At 60.0% G+C, this 15,867-nt stretch overlaps 1 protein-coding gene across 1 annotated transcript in view; it reads right to left on the reverse strand.

Annotated features, from left to right (window-relative positions):
• Positions 1-345: 345 nt before the first annotated feature.
• Positions 346-15,867, reverse strand: part of COL26A1 (collagen type XXVI alpha 1 chain) — a 154,139-nt gene continuing 138,617 nt past the window's right edge. Inside the window, exons 6-14 of the mRNA XM_032459638.1 lie at positions 13,763-13,919; positions 11,591-11,689; positions 10,757-10,909; positions 8,795-8,878; positions 6,891-6,943; positions 5,306-5,341; positions 4,100-4,147; positions 2,573-2,657; positions 346-1,856 (exon numbers count right to left, since the gene is read on the reverse strand). Coding sequence (XP_032315529.1) covers positions 1,696-1,856; positions 2,573-2,657; positions 4,100-4,147; positions 5,306-5,341; positions 6,891-6,943; positions 8,795-8,878; positions 10,757-10,909; positions 11,591-11,689; positions 13,763-13,919 — 876 coding nt within the window. The 3' untranslated portion in view covers positions 346-1,695. The remainder of the gene's footprint in view (positions 1,857-2,572; positions 2,658-4,099; positions 4,148-5,305; positions 5,342-6,890; positions 6,944-8,794; positions 8,879-10,756; positions 10,910-11,590; positions 11,690-13,762; positions 13,920-15,867) is intronic.

A 15,867-nucleotide genomic window follows, 5' to 3' on the forward strand; every position in this document is an offset into this window, starting at 1 on the left:
TCTGCTAGCCCCCCAGCCAGGCCTGCCCCAGCCAGTGCAGGATTCAGGGCCAGAGTACAAAGGGAGGCATCACATACGTCTAAATGTTTAAAAGATAAACGTTGAGCTAATCGACTGTTAAATAAAAGATGCTCTATGCTCCTACTTTGACAAATATCCTTTGTAAGGACCTGGAAGGCCAGGTTGATTTCAGGTTGTGACCTTGCAGAGTTCTGCACTGAACCACGATGGCCCAGGGAGAGCCACGCCCTAGCCCTCTGGACCACTCCCCACCCTCCCTGCCACACAGCCAGCAGGGCTCAGCCAGCCTCCCCCTCGGCCGCTGCCACCTGACACCAGACCACAGTGGGGAGAGCACCTTTATTGTCAGAGGGCTACAGACTTCCCGCCGCCTCTGGCCACCCCTCTGTGAAGATAGGCCTGCAGGAAGCTACATCTTGGCCCCCTACACAGCCAGCCCTGCCTCATGAGGGGCAGTCAAGGCCTCGCGGGCAGGGAGAGGTTACTAGGGCCCAGAGGGACCAGGCCACAGCCCCCCAGCAGCACCAAGGGCGGTGGGGACGAGTCTTCCCTGCCATGCGGGGAGACACACCGGAGTGGTGCCAGCACCTGTGGCTGATTTGCTGCCGTCGCTGAGCCCTGGTCCTGACCCAGCGAGAGAGGAGCACCAGGGCCAGTCTGGGTCACAGGGGACCTGAGGCCCGAAAGCGTCTCTCCTGAGCGGGACCTGGGACTCAGGCAGCTCTCCCCCCTCTACTGGGTCAAGGGGACCAAGGACTTGCCATGTAACGCAGAAGTGGCCGACCCTGCAGATTCCCAGAGCCAGGAGAGGGCGGGGCTGTAAGTCCCATTAAATACCTGCTTCTCCCAGCTCAGGGCTGGTGGGCCCTGGTGGGGTGGGTGGGGTCAGAGTGATTGGGATGCAGCGGTGGGCCACGCCCCCCAGTGCTCCTCTCTCATTGTCTCCAAGTCCACGTGACTATCGTGGATTCATTCAAGGTCTCCCTGGTCTCTGAGAGCAGGTATGGGCTGGGCCGCCCCCAGCCTGCAGAGCAGAACCCCGGCCCAGGGAGGGGAGTCGAGGAAGGAGGCCCAGGGCCCCCGGGGTCTCGTACTGGGCAGGGCCCTGCCCTCCTTCCCGGCTGGAGCCTCAGGAGTCACCTGGCCCAACGCCAACCTTGTCTGAGTTTCCCCGTGAAGAGGGAGAAGGAGAACACTGGTTGGCCTGGGTTCAAATCCTGCCCCAGCCCGCCATGGTCCAGTGGCCTTGGGCAGGTTATTTATCCTCTCCAAGCCTCTGTCCCCCATGTAAACTGGGAGTAACAAGCCTACCTCCTAAGGGTTAAATGAGACAATGTAGGGCAGGTCCTCCGACAGGCCCAGCTGATGCAGGGACTCAGTAAATGATGAGTATTATGACTTTGCTCACGCCCGCCCAGCCCGCCAGGCCCTGTCTCCAGCAGGGAGTAGGGGTGGGGAGGGCAGGGACCAGGGCAGGGCTCTGCTAAGGGTGCTGGGCCCCTCTGGCCCCTGCCCCCATAGTTGCCACCTGTCCCTAAAGCCTCCAGGCCCCGGGACCCAGTGTCCCTCACGATCGTCCAGTCCCATTTGGGGTGTCTTCAGGGGCCAGCAGCAGCGCAGGCCTTGGGGCTGGGTCTCCAGCTGAGTCGGGGCTGGTCCTGGAGAGCTGGCCTCTTACTTTCTGCCATGGGCCCGGCCAGCGCTCCTCTGCCCAGGGTCGGGGCCGAGTAGGGCAGCCAGGGAGCCATCGGGTGGGGGGCCACCACGCTTCATCTTGAGGTTGGCCCTCAGGGCGGCGTCCTGGCCGGAGCCCCCCTCGGGGGAAGCCAGGGGGTCTGGAAGGAGAGCAGGAGGTGAGCTCACTCAGGGCCTTGGGGGCCCACACAGCACCCCTACTTCCAGCCCTGCCAGCAAGGACCAGACAAAGCAGCGGCTTCTACTCCTCATGCAGTCATTCACTCATGCATTCATTCATCCACTCATGCATTCATTCATCCACTCATTCTTCACCAAATGCTGACCAGGCCCAGGCTCCAGGCCCTGCAGAGGTGCCAGTCACCACCTGCTGCAAGGGCCCCCTGGGGTGCCAGGAAGAGGTGTGGAAACCCCACCCTGTGAGGGAACTGAAGGCTCAGCAGAGCGTGGCAGGGAGGAGGAGGGCAGCTTCACAGAGGAAAAGATCTTTGAGCAGACCCTGAAGTGGGAGGTCGGGTTCAGCAGGCGAAGGGACCGGCCTGAGCAAAGGTGTGGAGGTGGGAGGGGACCTGGGGTGACAGGGTGGTGACTCTGTGTCAGTGGACACCAGGCTATGCTGGGGAGGAACTTAGGACCTGGACGTTGGTCATGGGTAGCTGGGAGCCACTGAGGGTCCTTGAGTAGGGGAGGGATGGGACCAGACTGAGGTTTGGGGACAACCATCTGGCAGCCAAGCACAGGGGCCATCAGGACAAGGAGACTGAAGACCTGTGGCCACCAGCACCAGGGCAGCCAGGAGTGAGAGGGCAGGGGCAGAGGGAGATGCCAGACTCAGTGGTCCGATCTCACTACTCACCATGGATCCCAATCATGTGCTCCAGGATGAGGACTCTCTCTGCCAGAATCTTCAGGGCCTCCCGCAGCTGCTGCACCCCCTCGCCCTGGTGGGGAGGAAGCAGCCAGGGTCAGGGCCAGCCACAGGGCCAGGGCCACCCATCTTCAGGGTACTGTCCCAGCCCTCCCCACTCCCACCTCTTCTCTTCTATCTCCATCATCAATACAACAGCATCAGAGGTTGGACCTCCCTGTGCCATGGCTGGACTTTGAATTCTTGTTTGCAGACAAGGAACTTGATGTACAGAGAGGGTAACCAGTGTCCTGTGGCCACATAGCCTGGAAATGGCCAACTGGGGCTTCACACCCAGACCTGTCTGCCTCCAGCCTGGGCTCTTCCTGCCTCCACGGCTGCCTGGTATGCCCTGCTTTCCAGAAAACACCCTGCTGTGGGCAGAGCACCTAGTATGGGCCCACAGGCTGGGGGGAGTTTAATTTGTTTGTTTCCTTCCCGCCCACCTGACAGCTCTCCAGGTGCGGCCACCCCGCCCGGAAGAAGAACCACGGCTCCTGGAATGCCGGCAGGAGTCCGTGCAGATGGCGTGTCTGCGTTTCTGGGACCCGCTTACACACGGGCCAAGGACCTCATGTGTCAAGACATGTGAATGAACTGATTTATTGAGAAGACAGGTGACAGGGCCATTTTGAAAAAAAAAAGTGATGCTGGAGAGACAAGGCCCCACCCGAGAGTCAGCAGCAAATGGGCACGTTTTGCTGGTGGAACATGACAGCTCTGTCATTGCATTCAGATTAATTTAGCTTAAAACAGAACAAAAGAAAACCAAAAAGCATGCTACCGAGTTACAGGAGAGAGGTCTTCCCATCAAAGACCACGAGAAGCTGGCTGTGGGAAGTGTCTGGCATGGGGGCGAGGAGCAAGGGGTCCAGGCCCCCCTTCATCAGGGACCCAGCTTAGCCGCAGTCCCTGGGCCACGGGATGCACTCTTAGGAAGTGGGGTGGGGAGAGTCGTCACACACTCTCGGTCTCCCATTGCAAGTGACCCCGACATCTATATCTTCCTCCCGCTTGCCTCCTATGCCCACCATGGCTGCCGTGGTTCCATGGCACTCTCCCACATCCGCCAGCCAGCCCTTGTATCCTTCAGTCCACCGGCACCATGACCTTGAGCACATCCATGCGCCAGGTGCTGTCACGGGAGAGTCCTGTCCCTGGAGAGGGACCCCACAGCCTGAAGTCTCCCTAAAAGAGGGTCTTTCCCACAGGCCTGTGGCTCCTCCTGCCTCCTCCGACACGGTCTCCCCCACCCCCAGGCCGCAGGCCAGTCGCCTCATCTGTGCTACCTCACGGTAGCCACCCTCTGCTGCAGTCACCACTTCACTCATCAGTCTCCCCTGCTGGGCTGGGATCCCATTCACCCTGTGGCCAGTGCTGGAATGACGGTGTCAGTCCAGCTCCGTAGGGTCCCCACTCTCCGGCTAAGACACAGCCAAGGGGCAGGAGGGAAGCAGGGCCCAGGGGCTCAGTTACCTCGGCAGCAGCTTTCTCCTCCTCTTCCCCCTTCCCGCCAGGCTCCCCCTGGGAAGAAAGTCATACAATCAATCATCCGTGCTGGGTGGGGCACCTCTCCCACCCTCTTCAGCCTCTCAGCGACCTTGGGGTGAGCAGAGTAGCGGTGGGCCAAGGCCCCGGGCACCCCTGCACAGTCCAGCAGAGGGTTGGTTTTAGGGACTTAATTCTGTTTCTAGGGTGGGAGGAGTCAGGCTCGGAAACCCATGAGCTGCCATCTCGGCCTTTCCAGGGATCAAGTCCCCCGCCTCTCAGGTCTCTGCTTCCCTGACTCTAAAATGGGGCCAGTAGTATTGGCCTCATGGTAACACTTACATGGCTACTTACTCCTGTGTGACCTCAAGCATGTTACCTATCTGTCTGTGCCTTGGTTTTCTCACCTCCAAAAGCGTTTGGTGGCGGGGGGGGGGAGGGTAAGGGAAGATAATAACAGTGCCTGCCTTGTAGAGCTATTTGGAGGATTAAATAAATCAATATTGATAACAAGCTTGGAGGAGGCATGGCTTTGGAGGCCAATACTCCTGGGTTCAAATCTTGGCTCTACTGTTGCCTAGCTGTGTGACCTTGGGCAAACTGCCTAACCTCCCTGAGCCATCTCGCTGGGTCACTATGAAGCTTAAATATACTGTGGATGAAGAGGGAAGTTGCTATATGAAGTGGGGAAGTTGCTCAGCAAAGATCCGCCCCTCTTCCCCAGCCCCACGCCCCAAATAAGACTTAGACATGAAGGAGGTGTCCACCTCCTCGGCCCTGGAGATAAAGGTGAGACTCATGAAGGGAAGTTAGAGGGCAGCTGTCTGTGTCTCTACTCCTGGGAGGTTCAGAGAAGGCAAGGGACTCTGCAGGTCACACAGCACATGAACCCAGGGGCCTGGGCTCCCTGGAAGAGACTTCAGGACTCTCGTCCAAGCCCCTCAACAGAAGGCCCCTTCAGCCCTCACTCACACTCCCACCTCCCAAGGTCACCCCTTCTCCACTTGGGCAGCTGCGACTGCACTCGGGTTGCCCGTTTCTCTCCCTCTGCCCCGTCCTGGCAGGGCTGGATAAGGCCCGGCTTGGGGAAGCTGGGGGGCTGAGCTCAGGCAGATGCCCACCCACCTGGTACCCTGGGCCTGCACCGGAGCCCAACGCGCGGGGGGTGGCCCCTCCACACAGTCCCACACTTACAGATGGCCCCGTCACGCCCCGCTCTCCAGCCAGGCCCTGCAGAAAATCCATCACAGCAGATTAGGCCTTGCCTGCCCCCACCGACCCCTCAGTCCTCCCCTCGTCCTCCCCGGCACTGGGCCCTGGAAATCTGAAAAATAGGCTGGGAGGAGGATGGCACAGAGGAAACAGGAAGGCCGGGGTTGGGGACCTCCCGGTCCCGGAGCGCCCTCCACCGGTGTGTGGTAGTGCATGATTGTGGGCCTCAGCTGAGCTCTTCATCTCCTCACCTGTGAAATGGGGCAACGCCGAGGATGGTCATCACTGGGAGAAGGGGACACGTCCTCCCAGCATGTGGAGAGAAGGGCCCTCAGACAAGAGTGACAGCAACGGTGATCACAAGGGTCCCCGTGTGGACTCCCCATCAGTGCTGATGCCCAGACAGAAGGCTCCCCGGAGCCCCGGACCCGTGCATCCAGCTGTGCACGCACATCCCCACCGGGCCGACTGGGAGGCACCCGACTCAGCCTCTCCAAAGTGGAACCCGCACCCATCCTGCAGCCTTTCTTCTCAGAAACGCTCTGCGGCCCCACGGCCGCTCCCGCACACACCTTGGAGGGAAACTTCCTTTTCCCTCCCACACCAGGTTTATTCCATCAGCCAGACCTGTCAGGTCCACTTTCTAAACATGTCCATCCTCGGCGCTGCCGCAGCTTCCTCCCTGCTCCACTACCCCCTCTCCACCTTCCATTCCTCCCACGACAGCCAGAGGGGCCTTTGAAAGATGTGAGTCAGATACGGGACTGAAACTCAGTGAGTCCCCTTTCCACTGTGACCCAGATCCACACATCAGCCCTGCAGGTAAGTCCTTGCCCACTTCTCCACCTCGTCTCACCCCACACTCTCCTTTGCTCAGTATGTGCATTTCCCTGCCTCAGGGCATTTGCACATTGCTCTTCCCTCTACCTGGAATGCTCTTCGCATCTTTGCATGACTGCTCTGTGTAGTAGGACATCCCCAAAAGCCACCCTTTCTGCCTCTGCATCCGGGCCCCCTCCTCCTCCTCCATGTGGCTCCCCCTAGGCCCCTGGGCTCCTGCAGCACAAGGCAGTTCCACCTTATTTCACTCTCACTCCCTGTAACAGTCCACAAGGGAGGCCCTGTACTCCCCATCTTAGCAGCTGAGGAAGACAGAGCCCAGAGAGACTGCCTTTCTGTCCAAGATCACACAGCTGGGGAGGCAGAGCAAGCTGGGGTTCAGGGTCACCCAGTCAGCCTTCTGATGTCCCCATCACAGGCAGTTCTCATAGCGGAGGGGCAATGGGCTGGGAAGGACATTTGGCGATCCTGGCCCAGCTTCACCACACCCTTTGTACAACTATAGGTAGCACCTAGGTCTCAGCTCATCTATGAAATGGGAACGATGCTAACTCTTCCCTGGCACAGGCAGAGTGGGTAGCAAAGGGTCACTGCTGCTCACAAAGCCAGGATCTCGCACCTGCCTTCCCCTGGGTCCCCCTGGGCCCGGTGGGGACCGACCAAGTGGGCCGGTTCCTTCCTGAGTAGACATGCCCCCCTCCCCTGCCAGAAATGGGAAAGATCTTACCTGGGATCCAGGTGCACCTGGGGGTCCAGGGGGACCATGTGGTCCAGGGGGACCTGCCGGTAGAGTCACATGGTCACCTCGGGTCAGAGAAGCCTGCTGTTCCCCCATCAGCTCTGGGAGGGAACTTCTACCCTCCCATCCCAGTCCCTACTGGGGGTCTGTCTCCATCGGCAGCAAACAAAGGTCTGGCAAATGAAGGATGTGGGAGGAAGCACGTGCTCCCCTGCCTGCCTCCCTGTCCTCAGAGCAGAGAGCCCTCCTTCACTCACCCTCTCCCTGCACCCCTACACCACAACCTGCTCCTGCTCCCAGGGCCTCATACACTGAGCCACCCCGTACCCTCTCCCCAGCCGCCAGTCCCCCAGCAAATCTCTCTCGAGTCTGCCCCACCTCGGACCCGACTCCTCTGCGGCTACCCTTCTTGCCTGGGTTACTACAGCTGCTGCCTGACCACCCACTTTCCATGCAGCCCACCTTTTAAATAGGTTGCTTTCAGCCCGGCCCCCTCCACCTTCATCTCCCAGATTCCCTCCCGGGAAGTCCTTCTGCATCTGTGCCTTCGCTGATGCTGTTCCTTCCTCTTGAAGCTTCTCTGTCCTCTCCACATCCCAGCAAAGTCTTCCTGTTGGATTTTCCTACTTGTCTCAGGCTGAGCATCGCCTCCATCAGGAAGCCTTCCCGGCACTTACCCCTACCTCTTCTTTAGGCAAATCCCTGACATGGACCTATCACCATGGCCACTGTCAGTTTGCATGCCTGTCTCCCCCAGGGGTCTGGGGGTACCCAGAGGGTCAGGCTGGGCTGGACGGGTGCAGCGTGGGGAGTGGTGTTCATGAATGAACTTCCCAAATGCTTGGAAGAGTGAGGCCTCTGTCCCGGTGGCCCGCACAGGCAGCCCCCTGCTAGGCTGCACCAGAGTGTCCCCACCACGCTTAGGGAGGGCCTGCAGGAAAGCGCACCCCTCAAATGGGGTGAAGACCTGGACTCAGTCTACTTAAAAAACAGACACGCTTCCTCTCAGTCAGAGCAAATCACCTCTCAGTCCCCAGGTACCCTCTGAGCTCACTCCCAAATGCCACCTTTTAAATGAGGCCACCCAGGGGAGGGTATAGCTCAGTAACAGAGCACATGCTTAGCATGCATGAGGTCCTGGGTTCAATCCCCAGTACCTCCATTAAAAAATAATAATAATAAATAAATAAACCTAATTACCTCTCCCGTAAATGAGGCCACCTGGGCCGGCCGCCCACCCAGCCCTGCTGCCCGTCGGTACCTGACTACGGGACTCACAGTATCTGTGTCCCGGTCGCCTTCCTCCACTAGAATGCAAGTACTGGGAGGACAGGAACCTTTGTTCTGTTTATTTAAGTATCTCAGGAACCCAGAACACTGCCCAGGGCACAGCGGGAGCTCAGTGACTATTTCCTGAACAACCGAGAGAGTACCTGAATGGCAGGGAAAGAGGGCCCAGGCCTGGAGCCCTGATCAACAACCGCCCCCACCCCCCCACCCCCAGCCTGCCGGCGCCCAGGACCCCTGTTGCTCATTCATTCACCTCTGGGCCAGGCTTTGCCCCACACTCCCCTCCTCTCTCAAGGAGGGTCCCCATGGAGTCCCAGGGCCATCCCCTCTCCCAGGGCCCAGGTTTCTGCCTGAAGGCCCAGGGCCTCCTGTCTCTCACAGGCACCTGCTCCGCCAGCATCCAGGGCGCCCCCTGTGATGACCCACACCTCCTGGGCCTGGGCATCCCTGCTGTGGCCTCACCTCAAACCACATGGCAGGGTGGGGCAGACCTACTGAGGCCGGGAGTCCCCAACTGGCCCCTCAAGGCCACTTGACCCAGGTTAGGCCCAGGATGGGGTACCCAATTGAGGCCAGCCTGTGCTGCTGCCCTTTACGCTTACCTGGAGGGCCAGGGGGGCCACGGGGCCCTGGGACCCCCGCCAGCACCGTGTCCACGGCGGCAGAAGCCAGCTGCGAGTCTCCATCTGCGGGGAGAGCAGAGCCACCTGTGACCAGTGGGGCGGGGCCAGCGGGGCTGGGGGGCTAGAGCTGAGGTCCCTCAGAGCCTGGACGGGCACCCCGACCCTGCTGGGCCTCACTGCAGGCCTGGTGAGCAGACGCTGTTACTCCCACTGCTCAGAGGAGGCCAAGTCAGAAGGCAGGGGAAGCCCCTGGGGGTTCCATTAAAGCACAAACTCCTTCATAAACACCCCAGGCCCTTAGACTCTGGCCTCACCCGCTCCCCTCCCTGTTGCCCAGGCTGGACTCTCTTCCAGGCTCCGCCCCCCATGCCCATCCTGATGCACACAACTGGCTCACTCCTGCCAGGCCTCCTCCAGGAAGCCCTCCCTGCCCTCTGAACTGCGGGGTCCTGGGCTTCCTCCATCTGGGTCCCTCCAGGGCAAGCCCATGTGACTTCGCCCTGCTCCATCCTCAGAGCCAGAGCCAGATGGCCAGGCCTAGAAAATGTCTGGGGTGGGGGTAGCTACCTCTGCCTCTCCCACCATGCGTGGAAGCTTGGACAATCCCTCCATAGGCCTTCCAGCAGGTGGACCTCCTACAGGTGCTCAGTCCTGTCCAACCAGGTGCCCCCACTGGGGCACCCTTACTCTTCCCAATGTTCACAAGGGGCCCCCAGGGGCTGGGTAAGGAGGGTCCTATCTGAGGACTAGAGATGACAGGTGGGCAGTGCCAGATGTAGGGCATCACGCCTAGGCCAGGGCAGGCTGCAGCCCTCGGGGCCCAGGGGTGCCGGCCGCTGAGCCCTTAGACCCACAAGGCACTTCACAAGCATCATCCATTGTCCCCCACCAGGAGGCATCACTGAAGCCCACTGTGCCTGTGACGAGGCTGAGTCTTCAGTGAGTTCACACTTTCTCCTGCCCCTGCCTGGCCCCTGTGCCCACTGAGGGCAGCCCAGAACCCCCAATCCGCCTGGGAACGAGTCCCTCCCCCGTGAGGCAGGCATTGGCTGGGGGCTGTGTTTTTCAACCTTCACCACAGCAACTCCATCCAGGAGGATTAGCACCCCTCCTCCCCGGCCCGGGAAACTGAGGCTCAGAGAGTGACCCTGCAATTCAGGCACAGGGGAGGGCTGTGCTGCCTGGGGTCGGGGGTGGGACAGAAGCACCAGCAGGAAGGGGCTTGGGTGTCTCTGACAGCCGACAAAGAGGTCCCTGTCCCCTGCGGTGCCTGGGCTGTCTCAGCCTCTAGTCTCAGAATTTCAAGTCAATTCCATTCCCCACTTCTTAAAACCCTTCCTGTTTCCCAGGGCTTTTAACCAAACGACACCCCTCATGGGCTGCAGTGCCCACTCCCCTCCCCAAGCCCCCTTCTCCAGGCCTCCCTCTCCCCACCGTCCCCACGCATGGGTGGCTGCTTCCCTGTGCGCCTAGGGACGCCCTCTTGCGCTGGACTGCGGCCCCTGCGGGCAGGAGTCTGTCTGGCTCACTGCCGTATCCCTGGGGGTGAAAGCACATGGTGGTCCTACACGAAGTAGGGGCTCCATCAACACATGGCCCACAGTGAGGGGACTTGTGAAGAGGCGATGCGGTAACAGATGACCTTGGTGGTGCTGCTGTCACCGGGGTGGGGGGTGGCCCACGGCCAGGCCAGAGAGCAGAGTGACCTGTGAGGGTCAGGCCTCCGGGGCAGGAGCTGAGCCGGGAGGCAAGGCCAGGGCGAGAGTGGTGTTGGGGGGGCCATATCAGCCCCCCTACCCAGGGAACCTCGCCCCCCGCCTGGCAAAGCCAACGCCGCACTCACTGACTGTCCGCTCCGTGGGGTCCTTTGGGAGGGCTGATAGCCCAGAAGGCACGCCCGGGCCTGCCCTCCCGCCCCACCCCCTCAGGCGGGACACTCACTGTCCTTGTCCGTGGGCGGCTGCAGGGAGTAGAGGACTCCTTGGGGGCCGTTTGGAGGGAGGCCTGGGCTGCCTGCTGGACCGGGGGGCCCGGGGGGCCCAGGGTGCCCCATCTCTCCAGGAAGCCCGCGGGGCCCTGGTGGCCCCAAGAGGCCTGCAGTGGGGAGAAAAGGAGTCACAAGAGGACCGGGACCGCGCGACCGCCGTTACAGAGGCAGGAAACAGGCTCTGAGGGGGACAGGGCTGGTGAGGGTCAGTGGTGGCCTCTAGGCCCAGAAACTCCCTGGAGGGCTGTCCTGAGATGGAAATGAAATGACTTTCCCTTCCCAGTCCAGTGCAGAGAGAACCCGGGGGCAGCCGGGTGGGAGGTGAGGGAGGCAGGGACCATGGAATCAGCAGGGGCTCTGGCCAGATGGCCTCTGTCCCCGCAGGGACCTCAGCTCTGGGAAAGGGGCACCGAGGGTGGCAGCCAGCCTGGGCCTGTCCTGCACCTGCTCTGACAGGGCCCAGGAGGAGCGGCGTGATCTCTGGAGGTGTTGTTTAAATGGCTGAGAACAAGCCCCAGCCCCCAGCAGCAACCCCCCACATCTGCACCCACAGTTCCAGGAGCCTTCTCTTTCTGCGGCCCACGGTGAGACCTGGCCCTAAAGTGCTTAGAATGAGCCGCCATGGGGGGTGGTAGTAGGAGGAAGTGAGCCTGGAGCCCCCCCAAGATGGTAGCCATTGGCTCCAGTAAGATCAGGGGGTGTATGGGATGCCTGGCCTGTCAGGGGAGAAACCCCAACCCCCTGCCCCCAGTGGACAAAGTCAGGTTGGTGTGTGGGGGAGTCTTTACCAGGAGGCCCTGCTGGGCCCTTCTCTCCTGCCTGGCCCCGGTCACCTTTGGAGCCTGGGGGGCCTGCAGGTCCTGGTGGTCCAGTCTGTCCTGGGGGTCCTGGGGGGAGAATGAGATGAGGCCTGAGAACACTGGGGGCCGAGCTGCTCCTGGTGGCTCTAGGCCTGACCACCTGGGCTGTCCAGTCAGACCTGCCTCCAGGAGCCCTGCCCACCTGGGGTCCCCCCAACAATGGGCAAAGGGACCATCATCCACTCACATCAGTCATTACAATTTACAAACCATTTTTGTTCCTGTCACTTCTCTGACCTCAAGAGTTACTTCTGTTCCCATTTGATGGGTAGGAATACTGAGGCTCAGAAAGGCGTGGCCCCTTGCTTGTAACAGAGCCAGGCTGTAAATGGCTCCGAACCTCTCTCCACATCCTACTGTCTCCATGCTACAGGGTCAGGAACTGGGCTTCCCAGTAAGGCCTCCTTGTTGACCCCAGGAAACTCTGAATGACATGTCTGCCCAGTTCCCGGGTCTCCAGGCCCCAACGGTGGGCAAGAGTACAAGGAGAGGTAAGAGGCCCACCGTGTGGCCTGGGGACAGCCCCTTCCCCCTCTGGAATGCCTGGGCCTGGGGAGGACGCTCAGAGATGCCCTGCTGAACTGATGGGGGGCTCTTATGGCCCCTGGCTGCTAGTTTCCAGAGATTCCCATCAGCTTTCGGGGATACCAGAGCTTACCCAGGTATCACCATTTATAGGGTTTGTGCGCCACCTGCTGTCCATTATTTGGAATTGTGCTTCCCCTAAGAAGAAAGATGCTCCAGGAAACCCAGAGCCCCTTCCAGCTTCCTCTCTCCCCTCCAGGGGGCGTTAAGGGTCCAGGTCTTCCAGGTGATGAAAACCCCCTTTGCCCACTCTCTCCCGAGTCCCAGAAGAAGGATTTGAAGAAGATGGGCATGGGACAGCTTTCTGGGAGTGAGACCTTGAAGAGAGTGGCTAGAGAGGTAGGCCAGGGCCACCCCCGTCCACCCCACCCCCACCTCCGCTGAACACAGCCCCCAGCCCCTTCAGAAGATGCAGAGTATCTGCTGGTTCCCTGGCCGTTGGACAGGCCACCGGAGGCCAACTCTCCCACTGCTGGGGGTTTGCAGGCAGGGAGGGGGATGGAGTATGCGCTCAGAGCCGAGTGCGGGCAGGGATGCTAAGAAGCTAGGGGCTCAATGGGGGAAGAGCAAGAGGGAGGGCGTCACCTGCAAAGGGTACCAGTGGGGATGAGAATCATTGAGTCAAAATGGCCCTGGATTGCTGGGTGACCCCAGGGGGCACTTCTCTGAGCCTCAGTTTTCTCCTCTGTAACCTGACCTTTAAGAGCTTACTGGAATGATCAGCAATCATTCTGTACAGACTGAGGTGATATAAACATATTTAATAACTGGCACAGCACAGATACTGACCAGTGAGAAGAGACATCAGCCTTAAACCTTCAAGTTTAGCCACACGGACAGATGCCAACTACACATCCGCCCGGGGTAAAGCCCCAGCCCACACCTGGCATTCAACAATCCAGACGACCAGTGTCACTGAGGTTATCACTCACTGTCCTGCAGTCTCAGGGAGCAGAGCTCTGACCAAGCAGAGCTCTGACACTGCGGAGAGAAAACGTTTACCCCTGACTTCAAAATGTGGTGGGAGGGTGAAAACGATGGGCCAGTGGATGTCCCCCAGCTGTGGTCAGAGTCCAGCAAGGGTCCCACAGAAGGCGGGCTGGGGGCAGGAGGCTCTCCGTCCTGGGGGTATGCAAGCAGAGCTGCTCTAAAATAGGGCCAATCAAGGATGGAGCCGGGCTGGGGCCTAAGTGCAGACACTAAGGGGCAGCAGGGCAGCCAGTGAGGACAGGAGCTGGACTGTAAGGCAACAAGGTATGGTGAGGACCGCAGCAAACTGTGGAGCGAAGACAGGATTTGCACCGGCAACCATGACTTAGGTGCAGCCAAATGTTTCCATGAGGGACTGCCCTCCACGGCCAGATCTTCCATTTTTCTCAGATAAGTGAGAAGTTCTGATTTTTAGTGACCCCCCGACCACCACCATTTTTAAATGTTTTCAAAATGCACGTGGGCTTGTCTGACCTATCTGTGGAGGCCCTGGGAGGCTGGGCCTCCTCTGCAGGCCTCACTCACCGGCTGGGCCCGTGGGTCTTCTCCTCTGGGGCCCGGGGTGGGCAAGAGGGATGGCGTCAGGGAGGAAATCCTCGTTCCAGGGCGGTGGGGTGCTCTGCGGGGTCGGCAGGTCATTGTCTGGGCCCAAGGGCCGCTCTGCCGCTTCCAGCAGGAGAACCTGAGCCGGAGAGGGCAGAGGGTCAGGCCCGGGCCAGGCCAGGGGCACATGTGACTGGGGACACGTGCTGCAGGAGACCAGCAGTTGCCTGCTGCTCGCTCGTGGGACCACCAGGCCCACCCCTGGACTCCCCTGCCCCCGCCCCCCTGCCTTTCAGGAAGCCCTGCTGACCGACCCTCGGGCTCCCCCAGGTCCCCTTCAGACACTGTCAGAGTCGCCGTACTTTTCTTAAAGAGGGGTCGTCACTAGGATTAGCTCTGGGGTTGTTTGAATAACAACCATGATCACCTCCACTTTGCTGCCTTCTCCCAAGGGAGGGGCTAGGCCCCCTTGTCCCCCACACTGCCCGGCTCAGGGGACAGCAACACAGTCCGGTAGTGTTTGGATGGACGGACGGAAGGAGGGAGAGGCGGTGGGGGAGGGGGAGGGGGAAGAGGAAGGGAAGGGGAGGAGAAGGGAGGGAAGGGGAGGGGAAAGAATAAATGGCCCCCCCTGGAGATGGTAATACTATGTGAAGTGAGCCAGAAAGAGAAAGAAAATACCATATGCTATCACTTATATGAAGAATTTAAAAAAAAAAGGACACGAATGTATTCACAAAACAGAGACAGACTCACAGACACGGAAAACAAACTTACGGTTACCAGGGGGGAAATGGGGTGGGGAGGGATAAATTGGGAGTTCGGGATTTGCAGATACTAACGTTATGTATAAACTAGGTAAACAACAAGGTCCTATTATATAGCACAGGGACTTATATTCAATACCATGTAATGGCCTATAATGAAAAAGAATATGAAAAGGAATATATATGTATAAATGAGTCACTACGCTGTCCACTAGAAATTAACACAACATTGTAAATCAAGTACTTAAAAAGAATTAAATGGGCCCAGCTTGGTGCATGATTTTTAGCAGGAGCTCCAGGGAAACAAAGGTGGCCGTGGCCACTCAGGGCCAGCCTGGAAAGCAGCCTATCCTCTCCCCTGGAGGGAAGCAGGGGTCAAAAACCACCAGGACCCAGGGCCTGGGTGGGGAGACTCTCCCTAATTCACAGGAACTTGGAGCCAGGCCTCAGAGGCCCCCGAGACACCCTGCTGCTCCCAGAAGGGCCAGAAGGGGGCGCTGCATGCCAGGGAGCTGCACAGGGCAGGCGGGAAGGTGCTGAGAACCTGCAGAGACCCACCCCAGCAGAGAGGGCACCATATCCCTGCTCTGGTCCCTGTGTGCCCCTGGTCTTCGTGTCCCCATCTGCCAGATGGGGAGGAAGGAGTCCAGTGTCTCAGGTCCCCTGCAGCTCCTGGAAACCAGAATCCTGCTAGATTCTCAGGGTCTGTGAGATGAAGGGGTTTTGAGGACAGGGCTGGGGGTGGGCCTGTCTGGGGACCCCTGCGATCATAATCACTGAGCCTAATTTCATCGGCGCTGCTGCCTGAAGGCGTCCAAACCCTGGCCCCCTGCCGGCACCCCCACCCTGTCCCACCCGGCTCCCACCCCAACACCAGAGTCCTCCTTACTTCCAGGGGGGCCTAGTCAGGCCTGCCCGTGGCCCTCACTTGGCCTCATTGTGTCCCATACCCACCCCAGCCTGCGCCCCAGGCTCTGCAACAGCCCCCTGCCTTCCCCACCTCCCACCTCCTTCCTCTCCTGGAGGCCCCGCAACAGCAGTGGAGTGAAGAAAGCAAACCCCACTGAGCCCCCGAGTGCCCCCGCAAACTGCCAGTGTCCCACGCAGCTCGTACACAGGCTCCCTGTCCCAGCCTCACCTGGGCCTCACCTGGGCCTCACCTGCGTCTCCTCCACTCTGCTCTGCTCTGCTCTGGCCGCCCTGAACTGGCCCAGTGCCCTCAGGCCTGAGACTTCCCCACATCCGAGCCTGTCCCCGCAGGGCCCTCCACCAGCCCCGCCCTTCCCTCCCTAGCCCCTGAGACTCCAGTGAGCTGTCCCC

The sequence above is a fragment of the Camelus ferus genome, chromosome 18 (genome assembly GCF_009834535.1).
Source record: "Camelus ferus isolate YT-003-E chromosome 18, BCGSAC_Cfer_1.0, whole genome shotgun sequence".
In the NCBI taxonomy this organism is placed as follows: domain Eukaryota; kingdom Metazoa; phylum Chordata; class Mammalia; order Artiodactyla; family Camelidae; genus Camelus; species Camelus ferus.